Consider the following 15,402-nt stretch of genomic DNA (forward strand, 5'->3'; position numbering starts at 1 on the left):
TACAGATGACGGCATCGACTACATAAAGGGCGGAGAAGGTGCAATTATTAGAGAAAATCGCGGGGACGATGTAATAGGCGGCGACGAAGGCGGCGGCGAGGGCGGAGGCGAGGACGACGGTGTGGATGGCAGAGGGGGCGACGGAGGCGGCGGCGACGGCGGCGGTAATGGCGGCGGCGAGGGAGGCGGCGGCGAGGGTGGCGGCGGAGAGGGCGGTGGCGGGGAGGGCGGCGGCGACGGTGGCGGCGGGGAGGGCGGCGGCGACGGCGGCGGCGGCGACGGTGGCGGCGCGTACGTCGTGAAGGACCCAACGCCGGTGCAGCTCGACCCCACAGAACACGAGCTCGCCGCCAGCGTCCACGGACCGGCCACGACTGCACCGCCGCCCTCCTCCCGCAACTCTAACGTCGCGTCGTTCCACCCATCGCCCCAGCTGTCGTAAAGGTACACGTCGTGTGTGCCGGGAGCGAGCGCGACTGTCTGCGTGTAGGCTGGGTATGTCCCATCGCCGGCTGGCCACGGGTACACTGTTCCGCCGTCTATGTCCCACGTGATCTCCACGGCAGCAACCGACCAAGGCGTCCAGGTGCCTGGAGTCAGCGTGACCTCAAAGTTGACGCTAATGGTCGCATCTGTTGGCATCGCAGCCCTCAACACTAGAAAGGTCAGCACGCGCCTCGCACAGCGGCGCTGCACCGACTTGTGCAGCAGGATTGCACCGAGGATCAGGGCCACCACCCTGTGCCGCAGCTGCTGCTCGAAATGGCGGCCTCCCTCGGAGCGGCGTTGTGGGGCGTCGCCGACGCAAGTGGAATTGCGAGGGTAGGCTTCGGCCGAGGCACAGCCCCTGCAGAGAGGCGGCAGCAGAGGCTCTGTCGCATTGGATACGGACTGAATCTCATTGCGGCTTGCCGAGGCGCCGGTGGGAGATCGCCGAGCCGCGACGGGTGATACGACCAGTGAGAAGAGAGCAATCGCGCTCATTCCTGGGCGCATCGGCGTCGACGCCGTCGCTCGGCGTGGGCTCAAGCGCCGGCCATGCCTGCGCGACGATCAAAGACGTTTCGCCGCGTCGCTTTCTTCTTCCTGTGCTAGCGCCAAGTCCACACCTGTGTCGAGCCTGTCTGCTGTGAGAAGGAGTTTTGCTTGTTGAATTCTTCTTCCTGGTCCTATGTGTGGCGAGAGACGATTGTTTTTCTTGAATTCTTTCTGCGAACAACGGGAATGTCTGCTGGACACAAAAGATCACAGGGGAGAGGTGGGGAGAGGTGGGGAGAGGTGGGGAGAGATGGGCCCCGGACGTACTGCAGAGGCACCGTCGCGGCGGTGCCAAAATGAGAGGGCACTGCAGTGCTCCCCTACTCCGTCTCGCGCGTGATCGCGAAGCGCAGCACGCACGCGCTGAAGTCGCGCGCCGCGATGCCGTTGGGGCGGTCGAGGTGCCGCTCGTGCATCTCGTAGAGCGAGAGGACGAGGAGCGCCGCCCGCTCGCGCGCCGCCGCGGGGAAGAGCGAGTGGCTTGCCGGCGACCACGGCGCCGCCGCCCGCCGGATCAGTGCCGCCGCCTCGCCCTCGCCGCCCGCGGCGCGCCGCAGCGGCGTCGGCTCGCCCTCGTGCAGGCTTGCGCCGCTGCGCAGCAGGGAGAGAGCGCGGGCGGCGGTGAGGCTCTCAAGGTGCGCGAGCGGCGTCCAGCCGCGGCTGGCGACCAGCCAGGCGGCGATGTCGGCGTGGCCTTCACCGTTTGCAACCTCCTCGGGCGTGCCGAAGGGCGTAGCGGCGCGGGAGGCGCCGTAGGAGGAGAGGAGCTTGGCGACCTCGAGGTGGCCCTGGTGGCACGCCATGGACAGCGGCGGTTCGCCGTTGTTGCGGGCTTGGCTGACCGCAGCACCCGACTCGAGAAGCAGCCGCGCGCACTCGACGTGGCCGTTCTGGCACGCAACGAAGAGCGGCGTGGCGCCACTGTTGCGGGCTTGGCCGACCGCCGCGCCCGCCTCGAGAAGCAGCCAGACGATGTCGAGGTGGCCCTTCTGGCACGCGATGAACAGCGGCGTGGTGCCACCCTGCTTGGCTTGGTTGACCGCCGCGTTAGCCTCGAGGAGCAGCCGGGCGACGTCGAGGTGGCCCTTCTGGCACGCCATGTACAGCGGCGTGAAACCGCTAGCCGTGGCCTTGTTGACCGCCGCGCTGGCCTCGAGAAGCAGCCGGGCGCACTCGCGGTGGCCGTTCTGGCACGCAATGTACAGCGCGGAAGCGCCGCCGCCGTTCGTCGCCCCGACGCTCGCGCCGCCCTCGAGCAGCCGACGCACCGCCTCGGCTTGCCCGTGCTGCGCCGCCCAGGTCAGCAAAAATCTCGCGCGGCGCCGCACCTCCGGTGTGAAAAGAAGGGAGCGGGAGCGGCCGCCTCCGCCCTGCCGCACGGCGCCCTCTGCGCTCGAGGGCTCTCGCTGCCGCAGCTCGTACGCGCGGCGCCTTCGAGGCAGCCTCGCCGGCGCGTTCGCCTCGCTCCGCATCGCCGTAACGCGCAGCCACCGCAGCGTGCAACTCTCTCCCGCCGGCGGCGCCTGTGGCAGCTCGAAGCCGCGCTCTTCCGCCCAGAGGCGGATGGCCTGCTCCGCGACCGAGGGCTGCTCCGGATGGCCTGCTCCGCGACCGAGGGCTGCTCCTCGCCGCCAGCGTTCCGCGGCGAGCTGCGGAAGAGGCGCGATGTTGCCGCGACGCGAGCGATCTCGGCGGGGCCGCCGCACCGCGAGATGATGCGAGCGAGCAGCTCCTGCGGCAGCTCGAGGAGCGGGGAGGGCTGCGCCCGCGCCCACCGCTCGGCGTGGCGGAGCCACCTCCCCAGCTTTTCCTTCACCGACGTCGTGTATGACCCGGCGCTCGCACCGAGCTGCTGCGCCGACTGGCGGCAGAGGTGCAGGTTGACGCTGCCTTCGGCGTCGCGGTACGGGAGGCAGCGCGCCTCGCGGAGGAGGAAGCGGGAGGCCGAGAGCCCGCCGATGTCGATCTCGACGAGCGGCGTCGCAGAGTACGTCGCTCGCGGCGGGCGAGTCGCCATTGTTGAGGTTTGCAGGTTCGCGGCAACGGTTTTTTGCCGCCGCTGCAACGCATAAAAGAATTCGACGTGGCCTATTCGAAAGTGCTCGAAAGGTGCACATTCGAATGTGCCCGGAAGCATGCGGCGTATCGTTCCTCCCTCCGAACACGAGCAATTGTCTTTCTTTTTTGGATGTAGAATAGAAAAAAAAGAAAAAGGCCCGCGCCGCCCGTCTACTCCTCACCACAAGGGCCACGCACGGAGAGCAGCACACACGTGATCGTGTATTATACGAATACTGTATGTGCATGGAACGAGTGGGAGTTGACAAACGGCTAACGGGTAGAAGTTGACAAACGTCTCGGTGCACGGTGGCCCTCCACCCACCGCGCCACTCCCCCCCGGGAGGCGCCACACGCACACGCGACACGCGCTGCCGAGCTCTCTCCCTACGTGCAAGCCCATCGCACAAGCAAGGTTCAGTGCGGCAGCCGCCACCCCCCCCACCGTGCGGCAGTACTTGTGCGCCACCCGGCGTGCGTGAGCAGGCGCGCGCGCCACACCCTCGGGCAGCACGCTCGTCCTCACGCGGCAAGGTGCTAGCCGATCCATGACCATCACAGCGATACGTTCGGAGGCGAGGGCAGGCCACTGCAGTGCTCCCCTACTCCGTCTCGCGCGTGATCGCGAAGCGCAGCACGCACGCGCTGAAGTCGCGCGCCGCGATGCCGTTGGGGCGGTCGAGGTGCCGCTCGTGCATCTCGTAGAGCGAGCGGACGAGGAGCGCCGCCCGCTCGCGCGCCGCCGCGGGGAAGAGCGAGTGGCTTGCCGGCGACCACGGCGCCGCCGCCCGCCGGATCAGCGCCGCCGCCTCGCCCTCGCCGCCCGCGGCGCGCTGCAGCGGCGTCGGCTCGCCCTCGTGCAAGCTTGCGCCGCTGCGCAGCAGGGAGAGAGCGCGGGCGGCGGTGAGGCTCTCAAGGTGCGCGAGCGGCGTCCAGCCGCGGCTGGCGACCAGCCAGGCGGCGATGTCGGCGTGGCCTTGGCTGTTTGCCAGCTCCTCGGGCGTGCTGAAGGGCGGCACTGCGGCGCGGGAGGCGCCGTAGGAGGAGAGGAGCTTGGCGACCTCGAGGTGGCCGAAGTGGCTCGCAGCGAACAGCGGCGTGGAGCCGTTGTTGCTGGCTTGGCTGACCGCCGCGCCAGCCTCGAGGAGCAGCCGGGCGACGTCGAGGTGGCCAAAGCGGCACGCGATGAGCAGCGGCGTGATGCCTTCGTTGCGGGCTTGGCTGACCGCCGCGCTGGCCTCGAGAAGCAGCTGGACGCACTCGACGTGGCCCTGCTGGCACGCCATGCACAGCGGCGTGATGCCGTCCTCCATGGCTTGGTTGATCAAAGCGCCGGCGTCGCGCAGCAGCCGGACGATCTCGACGTGGCCCTTCTGGCACGCAATGAGCAGCGGCGTGGCGCCTCTGGCGCTGGCCTGGTTGATCGCCGCGCTGGCCTCGAGGAGCAGCCGGACGATGTCGAGGTGGCCCTGATTGCACGCGGCGTACAGCGGCGTGGTGCCACCCTCCTCGGCTTGGTCGATCGCCGCGCCAGCCTCGAGAAGCAGCCGGGCGACGTCGAGGTGGCCCTTCTCGCACGCGGCGTACAGCGGCGTGATGCCTGGGGTCTGGGTTTGGTCCTTCGCCGCGCCCGACTCGAGAAGCAGCCGGGCGATCTCGACGTGGCCCTGCTTGCACGCGATGAGCAGCGGCGTGACGCCGTGAGCATCAGCTTGATTGACCGCCGCGCTGGCCTCGAGGAGCAGCCGGACGCACTCGAGGCGGCCCTGCTGGCACGCGATGATCAGCGGCGTGAAGCCGTCCTCATCGGCTTGGTCGACCGCCGCACCAGCCTCGAGAAGCAGCTGGGCGATCTCGACGTGACCCAGAGCGCACGCGATGAACAGCGGCGTGGCGCCATTGGCCTTGGCTTGGTCCTTCGCCGCACCCGCTTCGAGAAGCAGCCGGACGATGTCGAGGTGACCCTTCCAGCACGCGATACACAGCGGCGTGACGCCTTGGGTCTGGGCTCGGTCCTTCGCCGCGCCCGCCTCGAGGAGCAGCCGGGCGCACTCGACGCAGCCCTCTTGGCACGCCATGAACAGTGGCGTGACGCCGTCCGCCGCGGCCTGATCGAGCGAAGCGCCGGCGTCGCGCAGCAGCCGGGCGCACTCGACGTGGCCCTCCTCGCACGCCACGAGCAGCGGCGTGGCGCCGTCCTCTGTGGCTTGGTTGACTGTCGCATTGGCCTCGAGGAGCAGCCGGGCGCACTCGAGGCGGCCGTCCTGGCACGCGATGTACAGCGCGGAAGCGCCGCCGCCATTCGTCGCCCCCACGCTCGCGCCGGCTTCGAGCAGCAGCCGCACCGCCTCGGCCTGCCCGTGCCGAGCGGCCCAGGTGAGCAGCGTGTCTTGCTTCTCGGTGTCGAGCCGCGCGTCGAGAGTGCCGCGCGTCCGCTGCCCGGAGAGGAAGGCGAGCAGCGCGGTCAGGTCGCCCACCGCCAGCTCGGGCAGATTCGGGCTGGCGCCGCTCATTCCCACCAGAAGAAGAATTTAAACAACACAACTCTCTCTCACAGCACACAGGCTCGACACAGGTGCGAACTGGCGCGTGCTAGTACTATCACCGGCACACCACCGGAGCCGCCTAAGCGACTCCGTTAAGAACGGCAATGCACTTAGCTCCGTGCACAATGCCGCTGTCCCCGCACGCTAGCTCGTTCACCGTCTGCCACGCCACGGCGGTGTGGAGAACGACAGACAAGCGCTGCATCTGCAGCCCGTGCCAGTTCTTGGTGGTCCATGTGACCTCATCGAGGTGCTGAGCGTGCGAAAGTTTGTTACTCAGCTGGTCCGCCGCCTGCCGAAGAATTCTGCGGACGCCGTCCCCGAAGCCGCCGAACGTCTCGAAGTCGAGCAAACGCAGGTCGCAATTCTTCTCCCGCGCGAACCGGTACTCGCCCTTCTCGTAGCGGGCCGTCACAGGTGCCCCCGCCTCCGCCTCCCCCTCACTCTCCCCCTCCTCCTCTTCCGCCGCCGCCGCCTCCGCCTCTGCATCCTCCGCCTCCCTCCCTCCCCCCCTCCCCCCCCCCCTCCGGCCGCGGCCATGCAGCATGCCCTAACACTAAGTCGAGCAGCGCCCGCTCGGTGTTGCCGAAGGCGACAAAAGCCCCCTTCCAGCCGAGCCGATCGCCACCCTTGCACGTAAGCGAGCTCGTGAGTTTCAAGTCGCCAACGAGGCGCACATGCCCTTTGCCGATGTTCGCCGCCGCCACGTCAGGTTGTTTTGGGTTACTGTAACTGAGGTGTGCAGTCGGCTCCATCTCGATGAGCATGCCCCACGCCGAGCGAAGGGTCTTGACGAGTCGTTTGAGCAGGTATTTGTGTCGTGTCGCGTGCTTCGCACGCGGGTTGACCATTGCGGCATCGCCGAGTTCTTCGTGCGGCTTGCCGTTTGGCGCCTTCTTGCCCGCCTCCACCGCCTGGCAGGCAACATCGAGCGGGAGGCCGAGGCGGCGCTGAACTGTAATGCGCATCGCCCACGTCTCCATCTTCATATCATCCCGCATGGGGATCGCATTCAGGAAGGCGCCAGCCCCCTCCTGGCTGACTGCGACGAACCGAATCGCCTCGCGCCAGCACTTGTGGTTCTTGCACCTGCCAGTCTTGTAGCGGCCGCCCCGCCGGGATGCCTCGCTGACGAAGGCTTCGGCGAGGGCGAGCCAGTTGCGATGGTGTACGCCGACGGTGTACCGCCGCTGCGCCTGCTGTAAGAACTCGCTGGTAGACGAGAACTCCGGAAGAGGCAGCAGCTCCGCCGCCGGCGTAAGCTTGGGCGGGTGGTAGCGGCGCCGTCCCACCGCCTTGGTCTCCTTGAAGGGCCCGACGACGTCTTGGTATAGCGTGCGCCCGTCCCACTCGCGCCACGTCTTGCCGACCTCGTCGCGAAGGGCGCGGAGGCGTTTGTGAGCCTCCCGAAGCTCGTCGAAGCGCTCTCCCGGCGCGAGGGCCACGTCGAGGTCGCGGAATGGCTCGTGCAGCTCACGTATCGGCCGCGTGACGAGGGCCCACGTGCCGACCCACGCCGCCTCACGGATGTCCATGGCACTGGTCAGGCCCATACCGCCCATCCTGACCGGAAGTCGGGCCTGCTGAACAGCGACCCGCCACCGTGGGCTGTTGCGTCCGACCCGCGCGCCACCCACGAGGGTGTAGAGCGCCTCCTCCATCAGGCGGTCGTGCTCGCGCGCGGCGTCCTGGGTCACCGACGGCGGCATAGTGCGAAGGAAGAAGGTGAGCGTGGTGTTGCTGCAGAAGCGGAGGAGCACCTGGGCAAGCTGCTGCGCGGTGTGGATCGTTTTGGTGTCGCGCAGCGCCATGATGCCCGAGAGCGGCTCCAGCGCCTTGCGGACGCGCTTGACGAGTTTGTCACGGCACCACGCCTTGTCCCCGAGGTACGCCCCGAGCACGCGAATACCGCGAAGGACGCCGTCTGCGGAGTCCGGCGTGCCCTTGACATCCGTGTGGTCGCGCACCGCGTCGAGCGAGCGCGGGTCGGGGGCCCACATGCACCGCTTGGACTTGTTGCTCTCGACGCCACTCCAGAGTTGAGCAAGGTCGTCGCCCTCGAGCATCGTCTCGAGAGCCGCCCTCGGCGCGTCCGCGACGTAGGTATCGTCTAAGTACGCGCAAATTAGGGCGGACGGGTTGCGGAGATGGTTGATGGTTACCATCTTGGATAGGATCTGGAAGGCGACGTAGAGCCCCGCGTCCGGGGTGTTGATGTGATCGCGCAGTAGCGTGGCGCCGTGGTAGAGCATGCCGTAGTACTCCCGACGCGCTCTCTTCGGTGGGCGGCGGCGACGGACGGTGTCCAGCTGCGCGAGAAGGCGTGGGTGGTTGGCCCAGGGGCGGAGCCACTCGTAGGAGTATCTGACGCCGGGGCTCGAGATGAAGTATTGCGAGCCGCGGGCGTGGAACGCCGCCTTGCGCGCTGCGTCGGACGAGACCTTGGCGCGTCGGCGTGCTTCGGCGCTGGTGGCGGCGGAGCTCCCGTCGTCGCCCGCTGCCCTCTTGGCCCTCGCCTTTGCGACCGCGGCCAGCCAATCCGTGTGCCTGCCCCGCATGCGGTCCGGCGTTCGATCCTTGCGCGCGCCGTAGCAGACAGTGCGGAAGTAGTGGGCGGGGGAGCCGACCTCGGCCTGCTGCTGAAGATGCCGCATGAACCCCTCCCTCCCGCCCTGCCACCGCTGGTCGCCTGTCTCGCCGCGGTACTTTGGGTCGCACTTGACGAGGTGCTGGTAGAGCCCGCACTTGCTGCCCACGGTCGCGTACCACTTGCCGCAGTTAGGAACGGGGCACCGAGCCACGCCCATGTCGTAGCAGTCCGACTCGAAGAGATCCTCGCCCGGCACGTGCGAGCCCGCCTCCTTGTTGCAGTGCCGCGCCAGGGCAGCGAACGAGAGGGCTGAGTCGGCGTGCCCAAAGCCGCGTGGGCCAGCCCAAGACGGAAGGCAGCGGGAGCAGCCGGTGGTGACCGTCGGGTCGGAGAGCGAGTAGTGAGGGCATCGGACCTCCGGCACTCCGGGCGGGCGGAAAGCGGTCGGCTCCTCGCCGCCGCCATCACCACCGCCGTCGTCGCCGCCGTCGTCGCCGTCCCCGCCGCCGCCGCCGCCGCTGCCGCCGCCGCCGCCGCCGCCGCCGCCGCCGCCGCCGTCGCTGCCGTCCACGCTGCTGTCGCCAGAAGAAGAAAAACTGCGGCACTGGTGTCTTCTGAAGAACAGAGAATTGGCTATGCGAAAAGAAACGACGCACGCTGAAAAGAAACCCCGGTCCGGGCATGCAGTTCCAGGGACCTCACTCGAGGGACGGCACACCGAGGGCAGGCCACTGCAGGCCACTGCAGGCCACTGCAGGCCACTGCAGTGCTCCCCTACTCCGTCTCGCGCGTGACCGCGAAGCGCAGCACGCACGTGACAAAGTCGCGCGCCGCAATGCCGTTGCGGCGGTCGAGCTGCCGGTCGTGGATCTCGTAGAGCGAGACGACGAGGAGCGCCGCCCGCTCGCGCGCCGCCGCGGGGAAGAGCGAGTGGCTTGCCGGCGACCACGGCGCCGCCGCCCGCCGGATCAGCGCCGCCGCCTCGCCCTCGCCGCCCGCGGCGCGCCGCAACGGCGTCGGCTCGCCCTCGTGCAGGCTTGCGCCGCTGCGCAGCAAAGAGAGGGCGCGGGCGGCGGTGAGGGTCTCAAGGTGCGCGAGCGGCGTCCAGCCGCGGCTGGCGACCAGCCAGGCGGCGAGGTCGGCGTGTTCAAAGAGGTTTGCGATCTCCTCGGGCGTGCCGCGGGGCGTAGCGGCGCGGGAGGCGCCGTAGGAGGAGAGGAGCTTGGCGACCTCGATGTGGCCGAAATGGCATGCCACGAGCAGCGGCGTGCGGCCATGCTGCTCCGCTTGTTCGATCGCCGCGCCGGTCTCGAGGAGCAGCCGGGCGATGTCGAGGTGGCCCTGCTGGCACGCGATGTACAGCGGCGTGGCGCCGCCGTTCGCGGCTTGGTTCACCGCCGCGCCGGTCTCGAGGAGCAGCCGGGCGACGTCGAGGTGGCCATTCTGGCATGCCATGCACAGCGGCGTGAAGCCGTCCTCCGCGGCTTGGTTGAGCGAAGCGCCGGCGTCGCGCAGCAGCCGGGCGATCTCGACGTGGCCCTTCTGGCAGGCCATGAACAGCGGCGTGGCGCCTCTGGCGGTGGCTTGGTTCACCGCCGCGCCAGCCTCGAGGAGCAGCCGGACGATGTCGACGTGGCCCTCTGCGCACGCAACGTGCAGCGGCGTGGCGCCGTCCGCTGCGGCTTGGTCGATCGCAGCACTGGCCTCGAGAAGCAGCCGGGCGACGTCAAAGTGGCCGTACTGGCACGCGACGAACAGCGGCGTGAAGCCGCCATCCACAGCTGGGTTGATCGCCGCGCCAGCCTCGAGGAGCAGCCGGGCGCACTGGACGTGGCCTTGCCAGCACGCCATGAACAGCGGCGTGGCGCCGTCCTCCTTGGCCTGATCGAGCGAAGCGTCAGTGTCGCGCAACAGCCGCACACACTCGAGTTTGCCCTCCCCGCACGCGCGGAGCAGCGGCGTGGCGCCGCTAGAATCTGCTTGGTTCACCGCAGCGCCGGCGGAAATCATCAGCCGGACGCAGTCGACCTCGCCAGCCAGGCTCGCAGCGCTCAGCGGCGTGGTGCCGTCCTCATCGGCTTGGTCGATCGCCGCGCTGGCCTCGAGGAGCAGCCGGGCGATCTCGAGGTCGCCCATCGCGCACGCGATGATCAGCGGCGTGACGCCGCCGTCCTCGCCGGCCTGGTTGACCGCTGCGCTGGCTGCGAGAAGCAGCCGGACGATCTCGAGGTGGCCCTTCGCGCACGCGATGAACAGCGCGGAGCGGCCGCCGCCGTTCGTCGTCCCGCAACGCACACTTGTGCTGCTGTCGAGCAGCAGCCGCACCGCCTCGGCTTGCCCGTGCCGCGCCGCCCAGGTGAGCAGCATGTCTTGCTTCTCGGTGTCGAGCCGGACACGGGCAGGCTGCGGCGCGGCGCTCGAGGCGGGAGCGCGCCGCCGCAGCAGGCCCTGCTGCCGCGAACCCTGTCCGAGGTCGCTGACCCGCGCTCCCGCCCCCGCTCCCACCACGGCCACCGTGCGCCCCCCCCCACGCGCGCCCCCGCGGCCCGCCGCCGCGCCCTGCCGACCCGCCGGCAGCGCGAAAAGAAACCCCGGCGACCGCTGGGAGGGGCCAGCGGCGGCGGCGCGGGCCGAGCCCACGGCCGGGCGCCGCGTCACCGAGAACTCGCCGCCCGCACCCGAGGCACTCTTCGCCCTGGCCGCCGCCGCCCGCGCCATGGCGTCGGCGGCGGCTTGGACGGTGACTGCGGCCGGGTACACGAATCGGTCGTTGACTCCGGCGGCGTTGAATCGGTCCGTCCAATCGCGGCCCGCGGACGGCAGGCAATTTCTCTCGCTGAGCGGCACGCACAGCTGGTGCTGGACCATCAGGCGGGAGCGGCCTGACGCAGACTCGAGGGTCGCGCCGTCGTGCCCGCCAATCGCAAAGTCGCGAACGAGTGCGCAGGTGGGCGCGCCCCGCTTGCGCTGCTGCGCCGGCGGGGAAAGCGCTACATAGAGTCGGACAGGCTCGCCAGCATCTGGCCGAGCAAGCAGGAGGCCGACGAGCGATCCGGATGCGCCCGCGTCCGGATTGATGAGGCCCTCCCCGGATTTCAGCTTGACCTCGAGGAAGAAGGGCCGGAGCGTCGCGGCCGAGCCCTGGCCGGCAGCAACGTCGCTGCTCGAAAGAAGGTAGCGGGGGCGGCCTTTTCCGCCTAGCCACCCGTCGACGCTGGCACCCACGCTCTGCGCCGCCGCCGGCCCCGGCCCAGCGCCCCGCCGGTAGCTGCTGCGGAGCGAGAGCGGCTTGTCGTCCTCCTCGCTGTCCACATCCTCGCTGTCCTCGCCGTTCGCCGCCACGCCTGCCGCATCGGGTGAGCCGTCGCAGGCCACGCCATCGCACACCGGCCTCGCCAGCGTCAGCAGCTGCTGCGAGCGCGCCCACCACCGCTCGGCGTGGCGGAGCCACGCCCCCAGCTTTTCCATCACCGACGTCGTGTATGACCCGGCGCTCGCACCGAGCTGCGCCCACGACTGGCGGCAGAGGTGCAGGTTGACGTTGCCTTCGGCGTCGCGGTACGGGAGGCGGCGCTCCTCGCGGAGGAGGAAGCGGGAGGCCGAGAGCCCACCGATGTCGATCTCGACGAGCGGCGTCGCAGAGTACGTCGCTCGCGGGCCAGTCGCCATCCGCGAGGAGGTTCGCAGGTTCGCGGCAACGGTGTTTTGGCGCCGCTGCAACGCATAAAAGAAGAATTCTTCCCCTGCTCCTTACCGGAATCTCGGAGTCGCACCTCCTTTCCGGCCGCGGCCATGCAGCATGCCCTAACACTAAGTCGAGCAGCGCCCGCTCGGTGTTGCCGAAGGCGACAAAAGCCCCCTTCCAGCCGAGCCGATCGCCACCCTTGCACGCAAGCGACAAAACAGATTTTTAGCAATACCAAACAACTCTAACACTCACACGTCATTTGGGGCCTGGAGCCCTGTTCACGCGCGCGCGAGACGTGCAGACAGGGTTGCCAGGTGAGAGCGAATGGCGCGGTTCACGCCTCGCACAACAGAGAGAGAGATGCGCTCTGCATGGTGGGACATAAAAGAGAGCGAGTACTTGGGCGAGTAGGCCGTGCGGTCAACGCTGCCGCGCGCGACTTTGCGCGCGAGGCGGCGCAGCTTGAGAACGGCGGTGGGCGAGAAGCCGCCGCCGAACGTCTCGTGGAGCAGCAGGTTGAAGTTGTTGCGCTTGACAAAGATCGCGTCGTGGTAGAAACCGCGATGCGCCTTGACGTAGCCGTGGCCGGTCTTGTGGGAGAAGGGTTGGCTGGGCTGCCCGCGCGCCTTGCAGCCCATGTTCAGGCGGCGGGCCTTCTCCTCGGTGTTGCCGAAACCTGGCAACCCTGTCTGCACGTCTCGCGCGCGCGTGAACAGGGCTCCAGGCCCCAAATTACGTGTGAGTGTTAGAGTTGTTTGGTATTGCTAAAAATCTCTCTCTCTCGCAAGCGAGCTCGTAAGTTTCAAGTCGCCAACGAGGCGCACATGCCCTTTGCCAATGTTCGCCGCCGCCACGTCAGGTTGTTTTGGGTTACTGTAACTGAGGTGTGCAGTCGGCTCCATCTCGATGAGCATGCCCCACGCCGAGCGAAGGGTCTTGACGAGTCGTTTGAGCAGGTATTTGTGTCGTGTCGCGTGCTTCGCACGCGGGTTGACCATAAAGAATTTTACAACGAAACTCCCTCGCACAACACTGGCATAAATTTTACAACCACACGACACGATTCGATTCACGCGACACGATTCACGCGACAGGCGAGGCGCGGGCGACGGCTTCCTCAGAAGCCGTCGCCCGCACCACAGGAGCAGTCACACCACCACTCCCACTCCGGCGCCCACCCACTCCCCGCATAAAGAATTCTTGACCACAAGCACGCAGCCCTTTTTTGGATACCTCTGTGTTCGTGCGTTGCCCATCTCTACGGGAGATGACTGCTCTATTTATTTATTATTTATGGTGCTCGAAATGTGCACATTCGAATGTGCCCGGAAGCATGCGGCGTAATCGTTCCTCCCTCCGAACACGAGCAATTGTCTTTCTTTTTTGGATGTAGAATAAAAAAGAAAAAGGCACGCGCCGCCCGTCTACTCCTCACCACAAGGGCCACGCACGGCTCACAAACTCAAAACGACTGCGAGAGACACCGTGTCACACCGGCACACGCAGCTCGTATAGGCGGCTCAAAAGCCGAGAGAGAAATAGGCGGCTCAAAAGCCGAGAGAGAAGGGTGGTGTTTAGAAACACCGGGGGTGGAGTGGCGAATGGCGGAATTAGAACTCCTGCGACGCGCCCTTGCCGGCGACCTTCGACTTCTTCGGCAGGAGCACCGAGTGGATGTTGGGGAGGACGCCGCCCGAGGCGATGGTCACGCCGCCGAGGAACTTGTTCAGCTCCTCGTCGTTGCGGACGGCGAGCACGAGGTGGCGCGGGGTGACGCGCTTCTTCTTGTTGTCGCGGCACGCGTTGCCCGCGAGCTCGAGCACCTCGGCAGCCATGTACTCGATGACGGCCGTCAAGTAGACCGGGCCGCCCGCGCCGTACCGCTTCGCCAGGCGCATGGTCCGGAGCGCCCGCCCGATCCGCGCGACCGGGAAGGTGAGGCCGGCCTTGGCCGACTTGGACTGAGCCTTCTTCTTGGAACCGCCGCGACCGCCCTTGACCATGATGCCTGTTTGTGTTGGTGATGACGCACTTCCGATTCAGCACGCGAGTCGACCCTCGATTTCGATCCGCACCCGCCTGCAGCGGCGCGGCCTCGCCCGCGAAGATGGCTCGCCCCGCGCTCCTGCTCGCGCTCGTCGCCGCCGCGGCCGCGCTCGCGCCGAGCGGGCCCGGCCGGAGGCAAGACCGCGCCGCGGGCCGCCGGATCGAGCCGCGAGCCGCCGCCCGGGTGGCAGCCCCCGGCGGCGCGACCAAGCCAACGGTTGCCGAAAAGCCGAGGCGGCGGCGCACCGCACTGTGTGCGTGGCAGTTGCTCCTGAACTCGCCCTGACAGCCGCTAGAAGTCCAGAGTGTTGGTGCATGGTGGCGTCTGTCTCCCCACTGGCACTGTGTCTCCAATGCATCCATGCATGCCGCGGGGGGGGCCGTTTCCGCGTTTCCTTCCCCCGCTTGGTGCGACCTAGCTGTTTGGGCACACGTGGCAGCCGTTGATGAGGGGGACTGGGTTTTGGGGGTCTTTGGTTTCTCCCCGTTGAATTCTTTCTTACTTGCTGTTCTTTTTTCTGTCAGCCATGCCGAGCGACCTGCTGCCGACGCTGGAGCGGCAGCTGCTCGAGCTCGAGTGCCTGCGTTCGATGTACCCGTTCGAGTGCTCAGTCGACGCGGCGGCCGAGTCACAGGCGCGAGCGTTCGTGGACGGTGCCTTGCCTCTCGACACAAGCCGGAGCCTGCTCTCTGTCGCAGTGAGCGTCGCCGTCGGTGAGTGCGGCGAGGTGGCAACGCTCCACTGCACGCTTCCGACCGTCTACCCGGAGACGGAGCCGCCTGCTCTCGAACTCTCCTGCGCCGGTCTCACACCCGCAGCACACGCCGCTGTCTCGGCCGCTCTCTGCCATGCGGCAAACGAGGCAGTGGCGGATGGGCGCGAGGCGCTCTCGGACCTGTGCCTCGTGCTGCAACAGGAGGCATCCGCGGCCGTTCAGCAGCAGCAGCAACAACAGCAGCAGCAGCAGCAGCAGCAGCCGTCGCTACTCGACGCCGCCAAAGAGATACGTGGCGGCTTTGGCGTGCGGCTCATCTGGTTCCACCACATCAAGAGCCTGACAAAGCGGAAGGCCATCGTGGCCAGCGCGCGCGAGCTGCGGCTGGCCGGATTCTGCAAGCCCGGCTTCCCGGGCCTGGTCTGCTGCGAGGGAGACGAGGAGGCGTGTGCAAGCTTCGTGGCGGCGATCCGGGCGCTGCGGTGGCAGGCGGCCGAGCCCTAATGTAGCAGCGCTTCTAGCCTCGCATCTCTCGCTCTCACTCTCTCACACTCACACTCACCAATGCCTTCTCTGCCGCCCTCACCACTGCCAGGCGATGGACGTGCGGTGGCAGCACACCTCGCCCAGTGCGCCGCGCCGCGCCGCGCCGCTGCCAGAGCCGTTTCGCGAGCTCGGTGAGCATGGGGTGTGCGGAAGGCGGCTGTCCACATCACACGT

The 15,402-nt window shown here is 68.0% G+C and overlaps 2 protein-coding genes across 2 annotated transcripts in view; one reads left to right on the forward strand and one right to left on the reverse strand.

Annotated features, from left to right (window-relative positions):
- The window catches only part of EMIHUDRAFT_349606 (putative histone H2A), a gene marked incomplete at its 5' end in the record, with an annotated part of 42,515 nt that extends 28,592 nt beyond the window's left edge, over positions 1-13,923 (reverse strand). The window contains 2 exons of the mRNA XM_005775328.1: positions 13,033-13,036; positions 13,531-13,923. Of these exons, the coding sequence (XP_005775385.1) occupies positions 13,531-13,923 (393 nt within the window). The 3' untranslated portion in view covers positions 13,033-13,036. The remainder of the gene's footprint in view (positions 1-13,032; positions 13,037-13,530) is intronic.
- A 570-nt stretch (positions 13,924-14,493) lies between these two features.
- On the forward strand, positions 14,494-15,186 carry EMIHUDRAFT_195432 (hypothetical protein; the record flags this gene model as incomplete). Its single annotated transcript, XM_005775329.1, has 2 exons — positions 14,494-14,871; positions 14,971-15,186. 2 exons carry the CDS (start codon positions 14,494-14,496, stop codon positions 15,184-15,186), a joined length of 594 nt encoding a protein of 197 aa, XP_005775386.1.
- Positions 15,187-15,402: the final 216 nt, after the last annotated feature.

Source organism: Emiliania huxleyi (assembly GCF_000372725.1).
Source record: "Emiliania huxleyi CCMP1516 unplaced genomic scaffold EMIHUscaffold_3, whole genome shotgun sequence".
Taxonomy (NCBI): Eukaryota; Haptophyta; order Isochrysidales; family Noelaerhabdaceae; genus Emiliania; species Emiliania huxleyi.